General features: G+C 51.5%; 7 protein-coding genes across 7 annotated transcripts; 4 read left to right on the top strand and 3 right to left on the bottom strand.

The window, feature by feature from the left end:
• Positions 1-788: 788 nt before the first annotated feature.
• CKM354_000440500 (uncharacterized protein) lies at positions 789-2,171 on the bottom strand (the record flags this gene model as incomplete). Its single annotated transcript, XM_044799641.1, has 1 exon — positions 789-2,171. The coding sequence occupies one exon, from the start codon at positions 2,169-2,171 to the stop codon at positions 789-791; it is 1,383 nt and encodes a 460-aa protein (XP_044655576.1).
• A 4,156-nt stretch (positions 2,172-6,327) lies between these two features.
• On the top strand, positions 6,328-7,585 carry CKM354_000440400 (uncharacterized protein; the record flags this gene model as incomplete). Its single annotated transcript, XM_044799640.1, has 3 exons — positions 6,328-6,513; positions 6,570-7,161; positions 7,227-7,585. The coding sequence occupies 3 exons, from the start codon at positions 6,328-6,330 to the stop codon at positions 7,583-7,585; spliced, it is 1,137 nt and encodes a 378-aa protein (XP_044655575.1).
• A 2,257-nt stretch (positions 7,586-9,842) lies between these two features.
• Positions 9,843-10,907, top strand: CKM354_000440300 (uncharacterized protein; the record flags this gene model as incomplete). The annotated part of the gene is made up of 1 exon (XM_044799639.1): positions 9,843-10,907. One exon carries the CDS (start codon positions 9,843-9,845, stop codon positions 10,905-10,907), a length of 1,065 nt encoding a protein of 354 aa, XP_044655574.1.
• An 804-nt stretch (positions 10,908-11,711) lies between these two features.
• CKM354_000440200 (uncharacterized protein) lies at positions 11,712-13,404 on the top strand (the record flags this gene model as incomplete). The annotated part of the gene is made up of 4 exons (XM_044799638.1): positions 11,712-12,463; positions 12,517-12,856; positions 12,926-13,249; positions 13,327-13,404. 4 exons carry the CDS (start codon positions 11,712-11,714, stop codon positions 13,402-13,404), a joined length of 1,494 nt encoding a protein of 497 aa, XP_044655573.1.
• Positions 13,405-13,951: 547 nt separating this feature from the next.
• CKM354_000440100 (uncharacterized protein) lies at positions 13,952-14,782 on the bottom strand (the record flags this gene model as incomplete). The annotated part of the gene is made up of 2 exons (XM_044799637.1): positions 13,952-14,429; positions 14,499-14,782. 2 exons carry the CDS (start codon positions 14,780-14,782, stop codon positions 13,952-13,954), a joined length of 762 nt encoding a protein of 253 aa, XP_044655572.1.
• Positions 14,783-15,366: 584 nt separating this feature from the next.
• CKM354_000440000 (uncharacterized protein) lies at positions 15,367-17,136 on the bottom strand (the record flags this gene model as incomplete). The annotated part of the gene is made up of 5 exons (XM_044799636.1): positions 15,367-15,502; positions 15,568-15,609; positions 15,691-15,955; positions 16,012-16,672; positions 16,720-17,136. 5 exons carry the CDS (start codon positions 17,134-17,136, stop codon positions 15,367-15,369), a joined length of 1,521 nt encoding a protein of 506 aa, XP_044655571.1.
• Positions 17,137-17,595: 459 nt separating this feature from the next.
• On the top strand, positions 17,596-18,724 carry CKM354_000439900 (uncharacterized protein; the record flags this gene model as incomplete). Its single annotated transcript, XM_044799635.1, has 2 exons — positions 17,596-18,146; positions 18,202-18,724. 2 exons carry the CDS (start codon positions 17,596-17,598, stop codon positions 18,722-18,724), a joined length of 1,074 nt encoding a protein of 357 aa, XP_044655570.1.
• Positions 18,725-19,016: the final 292 nt, after the last annotated feature.

Raw genomic sequence — 19,016 nt, 5'->3', positions numbered from 1 at the left:
CCGCCGATGCGACTGGGTCTTTTGCTACTCATATACTCAGACTGCCCAGAGATAACACAACAGCTAGAGCCAGGGCTGGATCGTAGCCCGCGACGCAGCTAACTTGAAACCTGGAACGTGGCTGACACATGGCAAAGATGCACGAGCTGCGGAGGAGCTGTTGGACAGCTCGGAAACGAGGAACAGATAGGCTGATATCGTAGCCGCTGCGATACCTATCTCTTATCAGTGGACGAACTGCCAAGACGTCTTGGAAGTCTGGGCACAAGCTGGAGATGAAGATATGCACCCAAGATCACTTCGTTTCTGCAATCAAGAGTTTGCGATCCTGGGTCTGAAGCTTCGCGATAGACGCTGGAAGAAAAAGGTAGAATGCAGCTGCATCCAGTAGTAAGACGTCCGAAGCCCGAGCTACCAAGCAGAGATTCGGCTTTCGAGGAGCACAGATCCGTGGTCAGCAAGCTTAAGCCATGGAGAGCTCCAGAGTGTGCTACAAGTAAGGAGTACCGAGATTATGTTGGTGCCCCAATTCGTAATCAGAGCCCGTCCGTCTTTGACTTGGCCTTATTGAACGGTGTCGTTGGCATCAATCCTATTGGAGTCAACAATCGAAGCAGAGGAGATCATGCTGCAGCGATGCATGTGAAGCACAAGTGATACAAGACATTCCACAGTTCTGTATGACAACCCAGTGGAAGAGTCAGTACCGCTCAGTGCCGTAAGACCCTGCTACCATACACCATTGTTAGCGCCGCGAACGACCTGTAAGTCGATCCCCACTTGATTGATCACCAGTCTTCGGCAACGGTGGCTGAGCAGCCTGCACCTCCAATGTAGTCTCTTGCCTGGCCCTGATTGTCGACCACCTTTGGATGCTTGTCTTTGCCCTCTGCCTCCCACTGCAGAACTCCTGTAGGATCGATAACAACGACATTCTTCTCCTCGGCCATAAGTCGATTGATATCTTCGTGAACAATTCGTCGTGCGACTTTGTTCAGCGAGAAGACATCGCGGAAGGATATGACTACCGCACAAGCGTCCGCGTATGCCCCAGACCCTGGATCGCTCGGGTCTTTCTCGCCCAGATTCCGTGCCAGTGCCCGAGTCAAAATCTCAGCTCCCGCAAACCGAACTGCTCCACGCATGTGGAAGATGGCGATCCTTCGTGGACAGTCCTCGTCGTGGGCATCTGCTGTCTTTAGCGTGGCAATGCTGGTGGCAACGGTGGAGCGAGCGATTTGGCTGACGTCCATCATATGGAAGCCCATGTCTCGTGACAACTGTTCACAAATAGACACTCCACGCACACTGTTGCCCTTGCTGTCGAGTTTAGGAGAAAAGGCAGCCAGACCGACTTGTCCTGGAAGTGCTCCAAGGATTCCTCCGGCAACACCGCTCTTGGCGGGAATGCCAACATTCGAGACCCAGTCACCGGCAGCATCGTACATGCCACAGGTCGTCATCACTGATAATACCTGTCGCACGCTTGCATGTGGGAAGATTCGTTCTCCTGTGATGGGGTGAAATCCGGCATTGCTCAACGTTGCAGCCATGAGTGCCAGATCTCGGACCGTAACGTTGATCGAGCATTGTCGGATGTAGCCTTTGACTGCTTCTCGAGGATCACACTGAATAATTCCTGCCGCCTTGAGCATGTGAGCAAGACCCATGTTGCGATCCCAATCTTTCATCTCTGCTTCGTACACTTCCTCGCACACATTCAGCTCTCTCCCAGCCAGCTTGGACATCACCTTGAGAATTCTATCTGTACGCTGCTCGGCAGTCGCACCTGGCGCGACAACGAGTGAGTGGGCGGTGATGGCTCCAGCGTTGATCATCGGGTTCATCGGACGATTCGAGCCTTCGTGGAGAGAAAGCTCGTTGAATGCGTCTCCGGAAGGCTCCACCCCAATTTTCTTCAGGACTTGCTCCAGTCCGGCATCCTCGATGGCCAGAGCGTAAACGAAAGCTTTGGAGATGGACTGAATGGAGAACTCGACTTGATCATCGCCAGCTGAGTAGACGTTGCCGTCCACCATGGCAATGGCCACGGCCAGTCGCGAGGTGTCAGCTTTGGCGAGAACATCGATGTAGCCTGCAGGAGCACCAGAATCGTCCGGCCGTGCATGCTCAAGCACTCGCTTCAAATAATCGGGGATCGGAGACTTCATTATGACGATCAGTGAGGTGTTGACACCGGGATTGTGATGGTGCCGGCGGCGTAGATAGCTCCGTTTCCCACTTTCCAGCTTTCCAATGGCGGGGTGTCATAGCTCCTTAGCTTGGCCCTCGTGTGGATGCCAAGTCCGTGAGGGCAACGACCTAGAACGCGTGAAGAAAACTGTTCCACCTGAATGTCTATGTGTTAGCGTTCTCGGGTCGTATGGCTCGCTTTCGATGTCTACTGTATACGCTAAGGTCGGAGGCAATGCGAAAGTGGAGACGATGCCGCAATTAAGGCGACCACATCCCTATCCACGCGGCCGTGCCAAGCCTAGTGGTCGGCGATGTGCTGGAAGATGTATCTACCAACTGACCTCCATAGCATATGAGGACATGTCCTATTAGCCAAGCGTGACCTTGTTCTTTATAACTTTTCGCGATGCACTTTTCAGCCTCACTATGTCTTGCAGTCAGTCTGCTACTACTACACTGCTCTGCACAATGCAATCCTAGTGGGAATAACATGCTTGGACCTTGCATGGATTGGTGCTACGACAGCCAGACTTCGTTCAACGGAGAACGAACCCCCGATGCTTGGCAGATAACTCAGTGCTCGCTAGAATACTGTCAGACCTGCCGGTTAGTGACCTTGATCGACACGAGCTGGGGGTCATCGAAGTTGATCGCATATAGACCCTGACATCGACCCGCTATGGATTGGCTCGCTAAGACGATACCAATGCGATTCGTGTCCCTATGTCCTTCGCTCAAAGGGCGTCGTCTACGATCTCAGCCATGATAGAAGAGAGCTCGTTCTGTTATCTCAGCTGAAACAACAAACTATTGTATAGCGGCAGTGACATGGAATGAAAGGAACGACTCGGTAGCATAGTAGTCGTGGGGTTGCACCGTAGGAGCTTCAAAGACTATCATTGAGATCACCGATCAACGCAGTTTGTGATAGTTACCTCCTGGCATTGCTGCTATGGTTTTGAAACCCGCTCTTTGGCAACTTTAAGCCCCCTTTCATATTAGTCTTAATCGATGTACTTGTCTCGCGACCTACGGATCTTTGATCCTCAAGGGTATTCAGACTTGGATGAAACACCTCAGCTTCCAATGAAGCTGTTCTATATGCCTGACTGATGGCTGTTCACGACCGGCGCAATACACTCCACAAGTAACATATGCTTGGAATCTGAGGATGGTGCGATGCAAAGGGTAGTGATCTCAAGTTCAGTGTCTGTTCTGCAGGCTATCATCGTCTTTCATGTATCCCGAACACCATTGAACGCATTGACAGTTCTCACCATCATTTGTCTCGCTGCGTGTAGTTTCATTACATATGGTTTAATTTGTTACGTTGTTCTGAACTCCAAAACCTCGTCCGTCGTATGGTGGTCATTCTCATTTCCTACAGTTGCAGCATCCGATGCGTAGGATACAAATGACTCCGGCAACTAAATTCCTCATCTTGTGCACGTGTTGATCTGCCTGCTCAAGGTGTTAGATGCAGACTCTCTACGTCTTTAAACACCTCATGATGCGCACCTCTAGTTGTCCATTACTTGTTCTCTTGCTGCTTCTTCTCCTTGTGGTCTTTGTACACGCTGCGAGCTATGGCCACGACCGGCCATACGACAACTCCTGCTGCAACGGTGAAAGGATCCATGATCGGCTCTGGTCGTGGAAGCAACTTGTGTGTAAAAGACTGAGTGTGGCTATTGGCTTGTTGTGATCAGATCAGAATGGTTCTGCGTTGAGAGAACGAGCAATCTGCAGCGCATTATATGTGCCGATTCCGCGGTTACCGCAGGCGCAGATGCTTCACGAGACCAGAGGCTGCGCTGCTCTGACACACCACAACAAGGCAATGCGAGCGAATTGCGTACGCACATGCCAAGATGTCCGCCGCAGAAAATGTTGTTGGTGGAGTGATATGCTGGTCTATGCTCAGCTGAGCTCGCTCTGCCCTATGAGCTTGGGGGAAAAGATCTGCGCGTCCAAAAGAAGCGAGATGTAGTGTAACCACTGGGACGTCTGTGACTGGTTTGCTCTCAGACCACATGCCAGAGCAGAGCCGCCAGAATTAGACTGAAGAGGCCGCCCACTCACACCTTCCCAAAATTTCTCTGTACAGGTATCGCAGAGCTGTCAATATGCCAAGTCCGTGGCCACCGCTTTCGACAAATCGTGTTCATCGCTCTCTCGTCTCGCTCTGCGCGTGCAGGACACAGCCTCCCTCGCCCGACTTCACACATGAGCTTGTGCCAGGAGTCATCGGTTGCCACCGACTACCCGCCATGAGTTGCTGCCTGGAAAGATCGGTGAAGCGTACCGCTCATTGCCCAATGCGAGGATCGGAGTGTGTGAACTTGCGGATGGAGTATCAATTCACGTATATCACGGACGTCATCTGATGGATCATGGCGTGATGGGCGTGAGGAATGCCCTTGATCTTGACCAAGACACGTCGCACTCTGAGCAAGCCATCGTCCGAGTTACTCTGTTGGAGGGCTACCGAGAGTCTCCGCCTTTCTCGGTGGCAAATGCTGTGACATCAGACGATTGACCAGGAGCAGGCAACCACCATGCGCCGTTCCGAGTGCAGCGGTGGCTGATGGTACTGAGACTTGACTTCTCGCTCTTGCTAGTCCCTTGCAACCAGGAAATTGCAAGTGCCCAGGAGCTGGTGCTCGTCTCTATGACCCTTGGACATCTGTCGCTCAAAGGAGTGCCGATGAAGACCTGACAGGTTTGTTCTTCCCGCAGACGCCGGATTTTCGATCCGAATTTGTGTCCACGTCGACAAAGTGCCATGCATGAACAGGGAGCGAACGACCTTGGGCGGAATCCATGAATCTGCCAGACACGGAATTGTCGCGCAGGACGCCACAGGCTGAATGATCCGGACTGACTGACTCTGCTCTCCGTCATCGCTAACTAAAAGTATGCTTTTCGAAGCTCCGGGCGAAGACACGACTCACACTCGCTGAGCTAGCAAAGATGACACACTGCCCCTGATGAGTGGAAAGCATAGAAGTTGAAGGGGCCTTGAGTGTGATTGATGGCAAGTAGTCTTCGTGGGCTAGATTCGCATAGTGAGATGGAGCACGACTTGGCGTCGTTCCATCACGAAATGGATGTCAAATGTTGCTCGGGAGATATCGTTAGTTGAGGTTGAGCATTGTGCAGAATGTTTGCGCTGCTGTCTGGGGCGTAATGACAGAGCTCAAACGAGGCCCGATGCTTCAAGGTCGTTCTCAGGGACTTGTCAAAAGGTGCGCTACTGCGGGTCCAGGCGTATGGCATGTCCTGTCCTCGTCAATGTGCGCGATATCGACCGGGGCGCTGTACTGTCCCACACATATCGGGTACATATTGTCTACTACACTAGGCCACGATCGTCCAGCCTTCTACCTCCTAGGCGCAGGGATCATGCGGGTCTCTATGTACAGCATGGAAGCTAACAAGCAATGACCCATCTTCTACTGGAATGACACGATGTGAAAAAGCACTGCGGAGAGGTGGTACCGCATCATGGATGTGTCGCACGTTTCTGTCAAGTGGTGGGAACGAAGTCACCGCTTGAGAAGGATGTGGACAGAGGTGTCGGAAGCAGGTGGGGGAGATGAGGTGTCACAGCCGGCAACAGGTGGGGCAGAGAAAGTCGTTGTTTGTAGGACAGCCTCTCGAAGTGCTAGATGATGCTTGTGCGTAGCTTGTAGCTTCTGGGCGCACTTCAGTATTTGAACGACCGATCCCATTGTCTCGAACTTGGTCGTTGCAAGCACAGCGCTAAGTGTCGCACAGACGCGCCACCACGACGTCGCCTACAACGCTGCAATGCTGAATATTTGCCTCGTCTTGGCTAATTAATAGCGGAAACACTGATTCAAACTCCGCCCCAGGCCCACTTCCTCAGGTATGGAAAGGGCGAGTGTATGGCTACGAAACCATGCTAGTAGCTTCGAACTTCTACTTTAAGCTGACGAAGTGTACTACTCACTGCAATCGGATAAATCGGGGAAACGCGATGTGTTACGCGGACATGGACGACTCCTTCTCTCAACGTCTCGGTCACGATGTGGTCCATCAGATGCTATGGCCCAGGATAAAAAGACCTTGATTGAAGGCACGCTTTCCGCCACGACGGCAGACACGATGCATATGAAGCACCTTTGTACTCTTCTGCTCGCGACTCGAGCCTCAGGCGCTCTGCATGAGCTCATCGTTGGCACATTTGGTACAGCGGCATTGTACACTCTGGGCTTCGATGACGAAACGGAACAGTTGACTTTGCTGAAGAATACGACTACGCATGTTGCAAGCTCGTGGATTGCACTGAGCGTGAGTACGACGAAACATTTCGAAACTTTGAAAGATTCTCTGATTCCGTGGAGTAGCACAACAAAAAGTCCCTGTATGGAACTCAATTCGGATCGTTTGCTGGCGGATCGCCCTCTTTCGTTAGCTATAGGGTAGTCGATGGTACACATCTAGTCCCGAATAACAAGACCCTTACCTTGGGAGGCGAGTGTACCAATAGCACCGCGAACGCAATCTTCGTGGTCGCCGACGAGATACCACCTTACGCTGTATATGGTGTACCATTTGGCAGCAATGCAAACTGTGGAGCTGTTATGTCTGTCGATGACACTGGCGCTTTGGATCAAGTGATCCAGAACTACACATACGGCTCCGGATCTGCTGTCCATGGCCTTGCATTCAGCTCCGATGGCTCGTACTTGTTCTCGGCTGATGATTCCGGAAACCAACTCTGGACACATAGAATCAATCGACCTTCGGGCAATCTCACCCTTGTGGCGAGCATCTACGGACCAGAATCTGGATCGAATCCCCGCCATGTCGCGACACATCCTGCTGGGGAGTATCTTTACGCTGTCCTAGAGGAGTCGAATGAGATAGGGCAGTACTGGATTGAGGTTACCGGCCAGCTGAGGTGGCAGAACGTTAGCTTTGGTCTCATTCCGTCAAGTTAGTATTACACGCTTTGTAGAGCCTCATTCGGCTTCCAGAACTATACTGACACGACACTTCAGCGGTCAATGGCTCTCAATACTGGTCTGATGAGGTCGCGTTGTCAAAGAGCTCAAATTTTCTATGGGCGACTGCTCGTTCCCGTTCAACGTCCTCGACCGGCTACATTTCCGCATTCAACCTCACAGCGGACGGCGCAATCGATCAACAACTCTTTTTGTTGCCGACAACTACAAGTGGAGGAGCGGCGAATGCAGTGGCACCCAGTGGTTTCAGTGACGAGTATGTCGCTTTGACGGACTCGTCCGTAGGCTTCGTCGAGATCTGGAAGCTGGCCGAGAATCGATCGGCGGCAATAGTGGTTTCGCATCTCGACCTGAAGGATGGAGGGTGCTGTGCAAACGCCGTGTGGTACTCTTGATCCATATTCTGGATCGCCAGATGGACAGTATGCGGCAGACGGCACGAGGAGCCCGCCAAATGTTCACATAAATTTGTGTAGACCATTCTCTTGTCTCTCTGCAGTCATCAGAAGTCGTCGATTGATCGGATCATAATGGTATGTTTGGACTCCCGGTTGAAGCGTCTGCTCAAGCTCTCATCACTCACTTCATACTGTTCATCAATGCTCACCAGTGCCGCGATTACACCCTTGCCTTAGTTGCCCTCTCTTTAGCTAATCATAACCTCTAGGGACGATTCATCGCTGGCGTTCAATGTGATCGAGCTGCGACCACACAGGGCTCGATCCTAGCACGATGCCATTGGATCCTTCGCTCTGTGGCCCAACTTGTCAGGAATTGGGCTGTGAGCATTCTTCCTGCTATATCATCACGTGTTGGCGTCATGGAGCGATCATGCAAGTATAGGTGAGCGTGATTCGGCGAAGCCATACTTAGACAAACGAAAGGTTCATAGCTGTAGAGTTCTTCCCATTGCATGATAAAGAAAACTTGCGAGCTTCCGCAACGGGGTCTGGTCCAGTCAGAACAGGTCATATCAAGGTCGAGTTCCCCAGCGGTAGACCTTGCATATAGACTTTTGGTCTAAGTAGTGCACAGTATCACGTTTCTGGACGCAGATAATGTTCACCCCGGCGTTTGACCATTGTGGTGGCGCGAATTACGGCGGAAATAGGACCTGGAATGAATGTACCGAGCGTGTGATATGATGAGAAGGTAGACAGAGCTGCTCGGTTGACGACGATGAGTATCCTCCTCTTCATATATAGACTGATTTGTTGCTGAAGTGGATGTTACCATTCACCATTGTCCCCGAATGCGACCACAACGTCTTTTTGCACTGCCATTCGGAACTGGGCCACGTGTAATGAGCGAAGGCCCCTAGTCTCCTCGTTGAGCCCACGTGGACACCTGAGTCGAGGATCAGTGGTTGTTTTGCGACATAGAAGCTACCCTTGCTAGGCACTCGAGCGACTCAGCCTCATGAGGAAAAGGTGCTCCGTTGTCGTCCTGGCTACGAAGAAAGCCTCTTCAGGGTCTGAGATGTGCAACTGGTTCTCCGTAGCGACATGCATACTAAGTCTGAATTGGAAAACCTGGTGACGCGCGTGTCCCGCGTGCCCTAGCTACGCATGTGGACCACAGTCTAGACTTCTCAGTCAGGTCCGAGCGTCAGACCCCCGAGAGAGGATGTGGAATACAGCAACAACTAAGGCATGTCAAGCAGAAGGAGAGCATCGACGGATGGAGAGACCCGTCGGGGGATGCCGTCTCTCTGCAATTGTGCAAGACGGTCCTGAGCGCTGGTATATTCGGATCGGAAGAAAGCAACGTCAAGCTGTATCCTCCTCGGAGTTCCCCGAGACATCCACGCGGCCACCATTCCGGACGCCGAGTTATGATCTCAAGCCGTCCTTACCGTAGCTGGCCATCAAGGCGACGTAGATCGCAGCGTGATGCCTTCCGGTCGTAATTCAATTTCCAATGGGATACTACTGCCCGAGGACAAGCAATGAGAAGAAGTGACAAGACATTGATCGAAGCTTAATCGCACTAGGCTATCATTCGAAGCTTTGGCAGATCCTGGTTGCTACAGGGAAGAGGCGGGGGATCGTGTTGGATAGCGCTACATCTTGCACGGAGAGTACCGTTGGGCCGCCGTTCACGCAGCCCGCTCGAAGCATTGCGTTTGCAACCGAGATGATTGTGAAAATTAGCCACGTCAGTCACCCATTACAGACTGGAACAGAGAAGCGAAATAGCGCGCCTCGAGCTGCATAGGATTTCGCACGTGGGATCGCGCGACTGACTCCTCCCGAAGCTGTCCCTGGATGGCCGTATAGTATGGCCTCATGCTGCGGAAGCGACTCAGTGCGGCGGTCTTGCCATGATATTGTCTTAGGAAATTCCTGCACGTGGTGTTTAGAAGGAACGTGGAATCTCGGATGCACTTCCGATAGCAATACTTATGAGAGTTCGGCACATCCATGAATCCCACCACCAGTGAAATCCTTGTCATTTGTGCCTCGCTCACCCTAAGCACTATGTCCTCCATGCAGACGGCTGATGTGGACGAAGATGATTGGAGGATGTGCGATGATGCTCGCGAGAGGAGAAAGATGCAGAATAGACTTTCACAACGAACCCGCCGTATGGAATCTTCCGTCTGACATGTACGTACTGACGTTAGTTTGCTGACCGTACATCAAAGGCACGATGCTCCGCTCCAGAAAGGCCAACGACGATTCCACTCGAAGCCCACAGCATAGATTTAAGTTTGTACAGCCATACACAAATATCGTCAACAAGCCGAAAGTGATCTCGAATCACAAACGAGATGCTACGCCAGAAAGCAGACAATCAGACAACCGCAACGTCGGGAATACGCCTCGCTCGAAGTCAGCGGACCCTTGCAGACCCGGCGACGTCCTTGTCAGCGAGAGCGATCATGCTGAGACAGAAGAGCCATGCAATATCGTAATGACAGAGGATTCCAACAGCCAGGCCCCGCAAGATACGATCTTCACCATGGAAGATCTCACGCAAATTCCAGATATGGACGTTGGCGAGAGCATAGCACATTTGTTTTTGCCCAGCTTGGAGCCGACATGGATCGACAGCGGCTCGATGTTCTCACCACTGGACAGCCTCGTCAGTCAGTCGGATCTCGGGTGGTCTAGCGATGAGAGTAGCACATACAGCATCAGCACTTCCTGGGCCCGGGAGAACCTGACTGCTCCACCACCACCACCACCATTGACGAAACACAAAAGCAAGCCAATTGATCACGAACAAATTGGCGACGTCGAGATTGGTAGAAACGAGGCGAACACTTTGAGTCGAGAACAACTGTCCGGATACACTGCGTTGCATGTGGCCGCCTATCATGGATATCTTCCAATTGTTCAAATGTTGCTCAAGAATGGCGACAAAACCGCTATGCCTGTGGATCTCCTGAACAATCGGCACCAGACCGCACTCCACATTGCCTGTGCACGGGGTCATGAAGACTTGGCGCAATATCTACTTGATCACGGAGCCGATCCGTTGATCTGGAACTCGCAGGGTCAGACCGTTCTGCACGCAGCTGTTGTGAGTGGACACTCCGGGATTGTGCGTCTGTTATTGAACGCGATGCCGGACCGTAACATGCCGGATCAGGACGGTCGAACAGCATTACACACTGCAGTTGCGATGGGTCACGCAGAGATGGTGCGGCTGTTGTTGGATCATGGGATGGACAGGAATGCCAGGATTCTCCCTACGGTGCCTGGTTTGTAATGAGGACAAGATGATTTGATAATCGAGCTGCGATGTGTTCACATACCCTTTCGACCGCCCCCATGTATTAAAGTCTTGTATATTGAATACACATATTGTACGACTATGGAGAGCATGAATGACGACGGATGTATAGCGAGTGACTGTACATTGTGGTACTATTCCTTCATTCTAATATCTGGAATGACCAAGTTGTTCGAGTACGAATCGCTTCTGGCAACGGGAAGCTCCGGAGCGAGATGTAACTCTCTGTCGTGGAGGGCAATGGAATTCAAGGTTGAACGAGCAGACTGTCTGAACCGATGATCATCCAATCATGGTTGAGCAATGTTCGTTTAACATTGACGCAGACACGTATGCACGGACTGAGACCCGTGTCTTATTCCCTGCATAAGCGTGTCCGCAGGCTTAGGGCCTGTTCCACAGCGGAGAAGATTTGAGCTGGGATCAAGGCTAAGCCTTTGCAGGATCCGCGAGGCAGAGTTGATGAAGCGTGGCGGTGCGATAAGTCTAAACGACCAGATAGAGCCAGCAGCTTTGCTAACTAGGCTCTCTGTGGTCTCGAGGCGACGCGCGGCAGTTCTCGCCGAGTTCGCTCCGATGCTGATTGCGCTATGCAATCACGTTCTGATCGCTGCTATTAGGACGTTGTCTGACAACTATAATTCCCTAATCCGGCAATGCTCTTCGATATGCTGGCAGTGTGGTCTATTGCTGGTGCCTGAAGCCCACCGGAGACAATAACACCTCGGTCAAGTTCAAAGACGCGCTTCCCATTCTGATAGTCATACTCAAGCCTGAACAATGCTCGGCCGAGGTTTCTCCAGAAATAACAGTGAAGGGAGGCGAGGTGGTGTCCCAAGTGGAATGGGTGGCGGAGGCTTTGGCAGAGGACTCGGTGACGGGAGAAACAGTGGGCTCGGCGGCAGAGGTGGCGGCATCTTTGGCAGTGGGAGTACTCCACCCCAGAAAATACTCTCAACGGCGGTCGAGGGAATCGCTACAGGCATTGGCCTGGTGGCAGAAAGGAGGAAGAGCAAGCAAAAGCGTCTTGAATCTGATAACTGTGAACAGAGCAGTACTAACGAAACCCAGCAGCATGTCAATACATTGGACGATCTAGAGACTCAATGGATTCTAGATGATGCACAGCAACAGGTGCATGCTGAGACTGGCTATGGCCACAGAGCTCGCGATGAACATCAGGACATGCGCAACAATCCTGACTTCGAAGGTTTTCCGCCCCCTTACGACGAGAATTACGCAACGAGACGGTTACCATGGCCTATCCTGCTGCCTCAGAGAAGGCCAACTGACCGGAGCAGAGGCTTCATTCGGGCATATGCGCCTACACTGGAGACGTGCGGCATCAGTCAACATGAGTGGCTACAGTTTCTGGACAATTTTGAGAAATCGACTCAGACAAGTCCCTGGATCATGGCGTTGAATTTGGCAAGCATTGCGACCATGGCGCTGCCCACAATCACAAGCTTTGCCGTATCGGCTGCGGTTCAAGTTGCAACTGTGATAGCCTCCGAGACACAAACGCGGTACAAGTATGTTGGGTTGCTGTCAGCGAAGACTAGGAAATCTTGCTGACGCGAGGCAGAACGAATCAGTTCTTGGACAGAGCCAATAAGCTTTTCTTCCAACCTCGTGGTCTCTACTGTATGGTTCTGACGTGGAATCCGGAGTCGGACCAGATCGAACAGCCCTCCGATATGGCTAGTACTGTGGCCAACGCCATGAAAAACACCAGCAAGCTGAAGTCTTCGCATGGTAAGACATTCGGTGAGGGCATGTTTCCAGAGGTCGCGCCCCTAGTATTTCCAGAACTCGATCAATTGCAGGATCAGACTGGCTCGCAAGCCGTCGGTACGAAGGAGAAGCTGAAGCGAGAGCAAGCGTTTGTGAACGATTATCTCGATCGCCGGAGCCGCGCGAAATATGTTCGTTTCCGCATTCACGAAATCGCCAGCCATCGGAACGAGTTGTGCTAATCTTACTGACTTCTGCAGGCTGCCGAACACTCTGACAGCGTCCTCGCAACTTGTGTCCCCGCTCCCGAGTTTGCCTCACGATACGCAGACCCATCCCACAAAGCCAGCAGCGGCGATCTGATCTCTTTTGTGACGGCTGGCAAGCTCAGCAGCGGAGGAGGTGTTCAAAAGCTCCTGGGGAAGGTGGCCGGGCAGGGCAGAGCGGCTCGGGATGGTGAACAGTCAGCACCTCACAGCAGCTTCGGCGGTGGAGGACAATCACTTGGATCGAGCAGTAGACGTGGAGCTGGACTTGGCGGAGGAACAGGTGGTGGCATGAACATCAAGAGTTTGTTGAGCAAGGTAAGTGTGCTGTTTGAAGCGGGCGTGAAACACGCTACAAATTTTGGTTTTACGATGCTGACGAATTCCTCACACAGAACGTGCTCTATCTTATGGTGGTTAATATGCCATCACAGGAGGAACTTGCAACAGCAAGGCAGGACATGCGGCGATAGAATTTGGTTCACGAATGTTCAATTGACGTTGATGCTGAGCATCGACCACATTGAAGTAGTCACCATTCCTAGAACATGTTTGATTTTCCTGAAGTTCTCGAGATGAGCTCCTCATCTCTCTCTTCGTTTGTTCCCGTCGCTCCATTGCATCAAGAACAGGCACTAACGGGCAGTATTCGCGATCAGGAATCATCAGGCTTGAACGTGAGACTACGATCGAACCTAGATTATCGATGGCTTTCGGAATGGATAACTCCTATCAAAAAGGCGGTCCGCTCTACCGTCCATCCACACTGATCTGGCCTCAGCTTTAATCGCCTTTGCAGGTGTATACTTCCAATAATCGAATCAAGGGATTCAAATAATCACTCATGACGATTGTTGATACAACGGACCCCTCTGACTTCTTCTCGTCGCCTTCTCCATCCACTTTCTGGCCCCATTGTCTGCAAATGCAGCTCCGATCTACTCTCCGCGAGCCTGAGCCACCGACAGTGTGATTCAAGATACCTGCAATGTTCCACCAAGAAGCCGCGAGAAAACTTCTCTAAACGCGGATCTCTTGAACCTCATGCTTCTTTGGTGCCGATCCGAGCTTGAATCCAAAGCCGAGAAGTACAATGACTGTGCAAAACTCCATCAGAACATCCATGAATAGATAGGCTGTCGGATTGGCCCCAACCAGATAGAAAGCAGGAAGTGTGCTGTACTCTGATAAGGCAGCGTAGACGTGCTTTATACCAATGGATGGAATTGTGAGAGCCATGGCCAAGATTGCTGTTCGATCGGCCTGAAATGGGTACACTGTCCACTTGCGTCCGAAGACAATCGTAAGAGTCACCAGTATCAAGTAGAGAGCGATGAACATCGCCATAGCGATCTTCAGGTAGACGCTGGGCGTAAACTTGGTCCCTGTGCTGTCGAGCGACTGATCCGCTCCGTATATTCCCAGTGCCAGCGGTACGAGGGCTCCGAAGGAAACCGCTTTCAGAAGCAGCGGGTGGACTGTCCTACTGTGCTCGTTTCTGTCAAGTAACGACGACTGTCAGTGGGTGACTACGGTCAGAATTTGGATCATGCTTCGGGATACGTACATACGATCGACCAGCGTGATCGCGGCCATGGTCAGAGGCGGAGTTCCCACAACTTGAGAAATGATGATCGTGGTAGCCAGAGCACTGGAATAGTAGTTTATCGCCACGAGTGTGCAAATCGCTCCAGTCAATCGCAGGCTTGTGAAAGCTGTAGCAAATCTCCAGGCTGCACTGCCTGGGCGGAACCCATCCCGGAACCACAGATATGCTGCCAAATTCACTGCAGGAAGGTAAAAGAGCAGTTGTAGAATGGCAATGCCGTCGCCGTAGGTGAGCTTGGTCATGATCAAAAGTCTGAATGTGGAAGAGTCGATGCCGTCAGTCGACACAATCGGTCGTTCGGGAGACTTCAAAGGAATGCAGCGCTTGTAAAGCTGGCACTGAGTTAGATAGGGGCCAGACTAGCATTGCTCGGTAGTCTGAAAACGACGTGCACTGCCGAGCCGATCAGTCGCAACCATCACCGCAAGGGGAAAGATGAAGCGTCAGCAGGTATCACCGACAACAATGGCGCCTAAAATTGTCTCACAATCTCGGGCGGAGAATCTCTATAGCAACATCGTACATTGACGCTAAAACATCTCATCAGTATGTCCATCGCGTCAAAGCGACGGCTCGATACGAGGATGGCCCGTAGTGGAGTCAAGAGACGTTTTCGTGCACTTATATCAAGTTGGATGAGACTTGCATGAATAGTATGACCTCAGAATAGGCTGAAACATTACAGGTCATCCAGAGCCGACGTGACCATCGCCGCCGAACTGCAGCCCCTTCACTGTACATACGATGCCCTATGCCACCATTCCAAACAAGGATACCGCTGTGGGATTGGAGACTCCATCATCCACGAGTGACAATTGTTGGCTTCTCACGTATTACTCCCCTGCAAAATGACCTTCGTTCCATGATTGCTGCTTAATGTCACGCCTATGTGTTCCTGCCAGGGACGAGAATCGCAAGACTGAATTGAGGAGAAGTTCTGGAGCATCCTGACTATGGTATATCTGATGTTCGTTAGTGGTGTTCAGGTTTCGTGAGGTGTGCTGGTGCGCCGTCGGAATGTGCTTACCCAGTTTCAGTAATTGCGTACTGTTGGCCGATGCAGATCCGTCTAGAGGCGCAAAGACGCCGGTCAGTATTGTGTGGGCGGTCTGGGAGGGTTTGAGCTGGCGGTCATTGGTCTTGAACTTACGGTCCTCCGTTGAAGGGCAGAAAGCCCCATCGAGGCCGCAAAGGAGAATCACTGCCTTCATTCAACCATCTCTCGGGGCGGAACTCATGCGCATCTGGTCCATAAATGTCTTTCCGACGATGCATGGCGTACACTGAATACAAAAAGACCGCCCCTTTGGGAACAAAGACCGGCGATGTCCCAAGTTCGCCTCCGCCCCGAGGTAGAAATGTGTCCACGTTTGCAAAGCGAGTGTTCGTAGGCACTGAGGGAAACAGACGTAGACCTGTCGTGTCGTCAGTGCGATTCTTCTAGCAAGCCTAGATACGTGGAAAGATATACCTTCATTGATCACTGCTTTCAAATATGGCAAATCTCCCCTCAATGTACCGTAGTCCGGCAATTTTCCCTCCAGAGTGGAGACCTCTTTCTGTAATCTGTTCCAAACTCTTGAATTGCGAGCAAGCACATGAAAAATGTTGCTCAGCAGGCCTGCCGTGGTGTCTCTCCCCGCGATGAGAATGTTTAGTGCTTCCGCGCGTAGTTGCTTCGGATCTTTCTCGATCTTCATCAACTCCTTCATGAACACGTAATTGGTATTTTCATCACCTCCTTTTTCGCTCTCAATCTCCGCATCTCTCTGGGCATCGGCGATCAAGGCATCGAAGGCATTGTGTAGAATGCGACATGATCGGTCGAACTTAGGATCTCTATGCAGGAATGAAAGCTTGCCGAGGCGCATGCGAGACGCCATTTGGGTTTCGGCATAGTCGAAAGCGTTCACGACTTCTTGGGCGTGCGAGCCTTCGCGGGCCGACTGGCACTCGATCGATTTGCCGACAAGGAATTCAGTAGCGGTGTCGAATGTCATATTGTAAAATAAAGGCTGAAGATCTACCGCCGAGCCGTCTTTCGGAATTGCAGAACATAAACGTTGGATGTGCGACTCCAACTTTACTAGATCCGCAACTTGTGCTTTCGCAAAGTTTGGTCTGATCATCGCCTGCGAATGTCAGTCCGGACGAGGCAGAGAATTATTGTTGTTCGTACTCGAGAGTGCTCCCAATGTGCGCCGTCCGACGTGAAGATACCTCGCCCGATAAGAGGACCAAATGCTGTCAGGCGGTGGCCTAGTCCATAGTCACTGAACTTTGTTGACAATACTGTCTTGATATTCTCGGGATCCATTGTCACAATGAAAGGAGTACCCATCATGTTCGCTGAATGCGTCGTTCCGAACCTCTCAAAATCTTGCATCATCTTTTCAAGGCCCTTGTGCTCAGCGATCGCGCTTGTGACTTCTTTGAATCGTTTCCACCCAAGGACGGAGGAGGGTAAATAAGGTGCAGGCGGTTGGGCAGCATGCTGTGCTATGAGTTTGGCTCGCTGCCTCGATCCGACGACAGACTTGATCACGGAGATGATGATTGTGGCTGCAGCGGCCACTGCAATTATCAGCCGTAGCATATTGATCGCCGGGCAAGTACAGTGTTCTCGAGGAGGTACTGCAGACAATCATTGCTAGTTCATATCTGCATCGACCACAACACAGAGTAACGGCAGATCATGGGACAACGCGGCGTGCTACAGCGCGATTCAAATTTCGGCACCGTGATGTGTTTCCTGGAGATTGGACTCATGGCCCCACGAGTTCCCAGGTCAGCAACAGTATTGTGAGTTCTAGAAACACACTGAAATACTTACCATAACTGGACATTGAGGTGTCAGCAAAATTGCTGTTTTGGGTAAGTGGTAAATAGGTGCCAAGCGTGGAACAGCTGCACTGTACACTCAAACAAGCACGATGAAGATTGTCAACACGATCGTAATGTACACTGAGTGTTTGACTGTCGCATCTGCTGGCTAATGTTATTTCCTCTCTTGCTACGTTCATAGACCCATTCACCTAGGGACGACCACTTCACAATGGTTGCGATACGACCAGCTGTCCCTCGGGTGCAAACAGCCATTATCGCAGGCGACAATCTAGGTTTCCAGATCTCGAATGAGGTACCTGTCGCAGAATTGGAGCCGGACCTTATCCTCATCAAGAATGCTGCGGTGGCACTGAACCCAGTCGATACGAAACTCGTTGGAGACTTCGTCACACCGGGCGTCACATTCGGATTCGATTGCGCCGGAGTAGTCGTTGCTGTTGGAAGCAATGTCGATAGGATCATCAAACCTGGCGATCGAGTGTGTGGATCCGCGGATGGGATGAATCGCAGTCGATCGAGTGGTGGTGCCTTTGCAGAATACGTTACCCTACACTCGAAGTTGGCATTGAAGATCCCGGATGGAATGCCTATGTCAGACGCCGCATCTTTGGGTACTGCTATTGCCTCGGCATCAATGGCTCTCTTCTGTTCTCTTCAAATTCCTGCCTCGTTGACAAGTCCTCCCAAGGAAATACACCACGTCCTGGTGTATGGTGGAAGCTCGGCAACAGGAACCATGACGATACAACTGGTGAAAGCGTGAGTCGTAATACGTGCAAGCTCTCTAAGATTACGAATGCTGACGGGATCACAGTTGTGGATTTATTCCAGTCACCACCTGCTCGCCAGCCAATTTCGACTTGGTCAAGTCATACGGAGCAGAAGCCGCATTTGACTACAAGTCACCCACCTGCGCAGAGGAGATTCGCAAATACACCAACAACGAACTCGAATACGCGGTGGACTGCATAACACAAGAGTCCTCGATGGAAATCTGCTACGGAGCTATCGGGCGTGCAGGTGGATATTACACTGCCCTTGATCCTTTCCCGCAACATCTACACAATCGGAAAGTCGTCAAACCGGACTGGATTCTGGCGACGAGGATAGCCGGCATGCCATGTCATTGGCCAGCTCCATACACCAGCGAGGCCAATCCAGATTTCCTTGCGTGGTCGGCACCACTGTACGAGCAGATTCAAAGAGTGCTGGACGAGGGTAAGATTCGCCCTCATCCGGTTGTTGCAAGCTCTGGTGGTTTTGAGGCACTTCTGGAAGGCGTTGGTAAATTGCGAAGGAAAGAGATCAGTGGACAGAAACTTGTGTATCTTTTATAAGATCATGTTCTATGTATTCTTTGTAAATGCCGAAATCATCAATTGTGTAGTATCATGTTCACCACTCTTATGCCCGGTCATGAAAGCAGGCTTGAGAATTCCCCTGCACAAGCTCGCTATTGTTGCGCGCGATCAAAACGGGAAGTGATAGGAATTCAGTGCCTGCCGTACACCCAGATCGCTCAGCGAACAAGAACATGTGAATGCTGGTGGCCTGTCAAAGCAGAGAGCAATGGAGGGCGGCCATCGGTCGAAGGTGATGAATGGGAGCGTTTTCTGCCAAATTTTATTT

The sequence above is a fragment of the Cercospora kikuchii genome, assembly GCF_019650295.1.
Source record: "Cercospora kikuchii DNA, contig_00003, whole genome shotgun sequence".
NCBI lineage: Eukaryota > Fungi > Ascomycota > Dothideomycetes > Mycosphaerellales > Mycosphaerellaceae > Cercospora > Cercospora kikuchii.
Note: the sequence above shows the minus strand (reverse complement) of the source record. Positions and strands in the feature narration are given on the sequence as shown.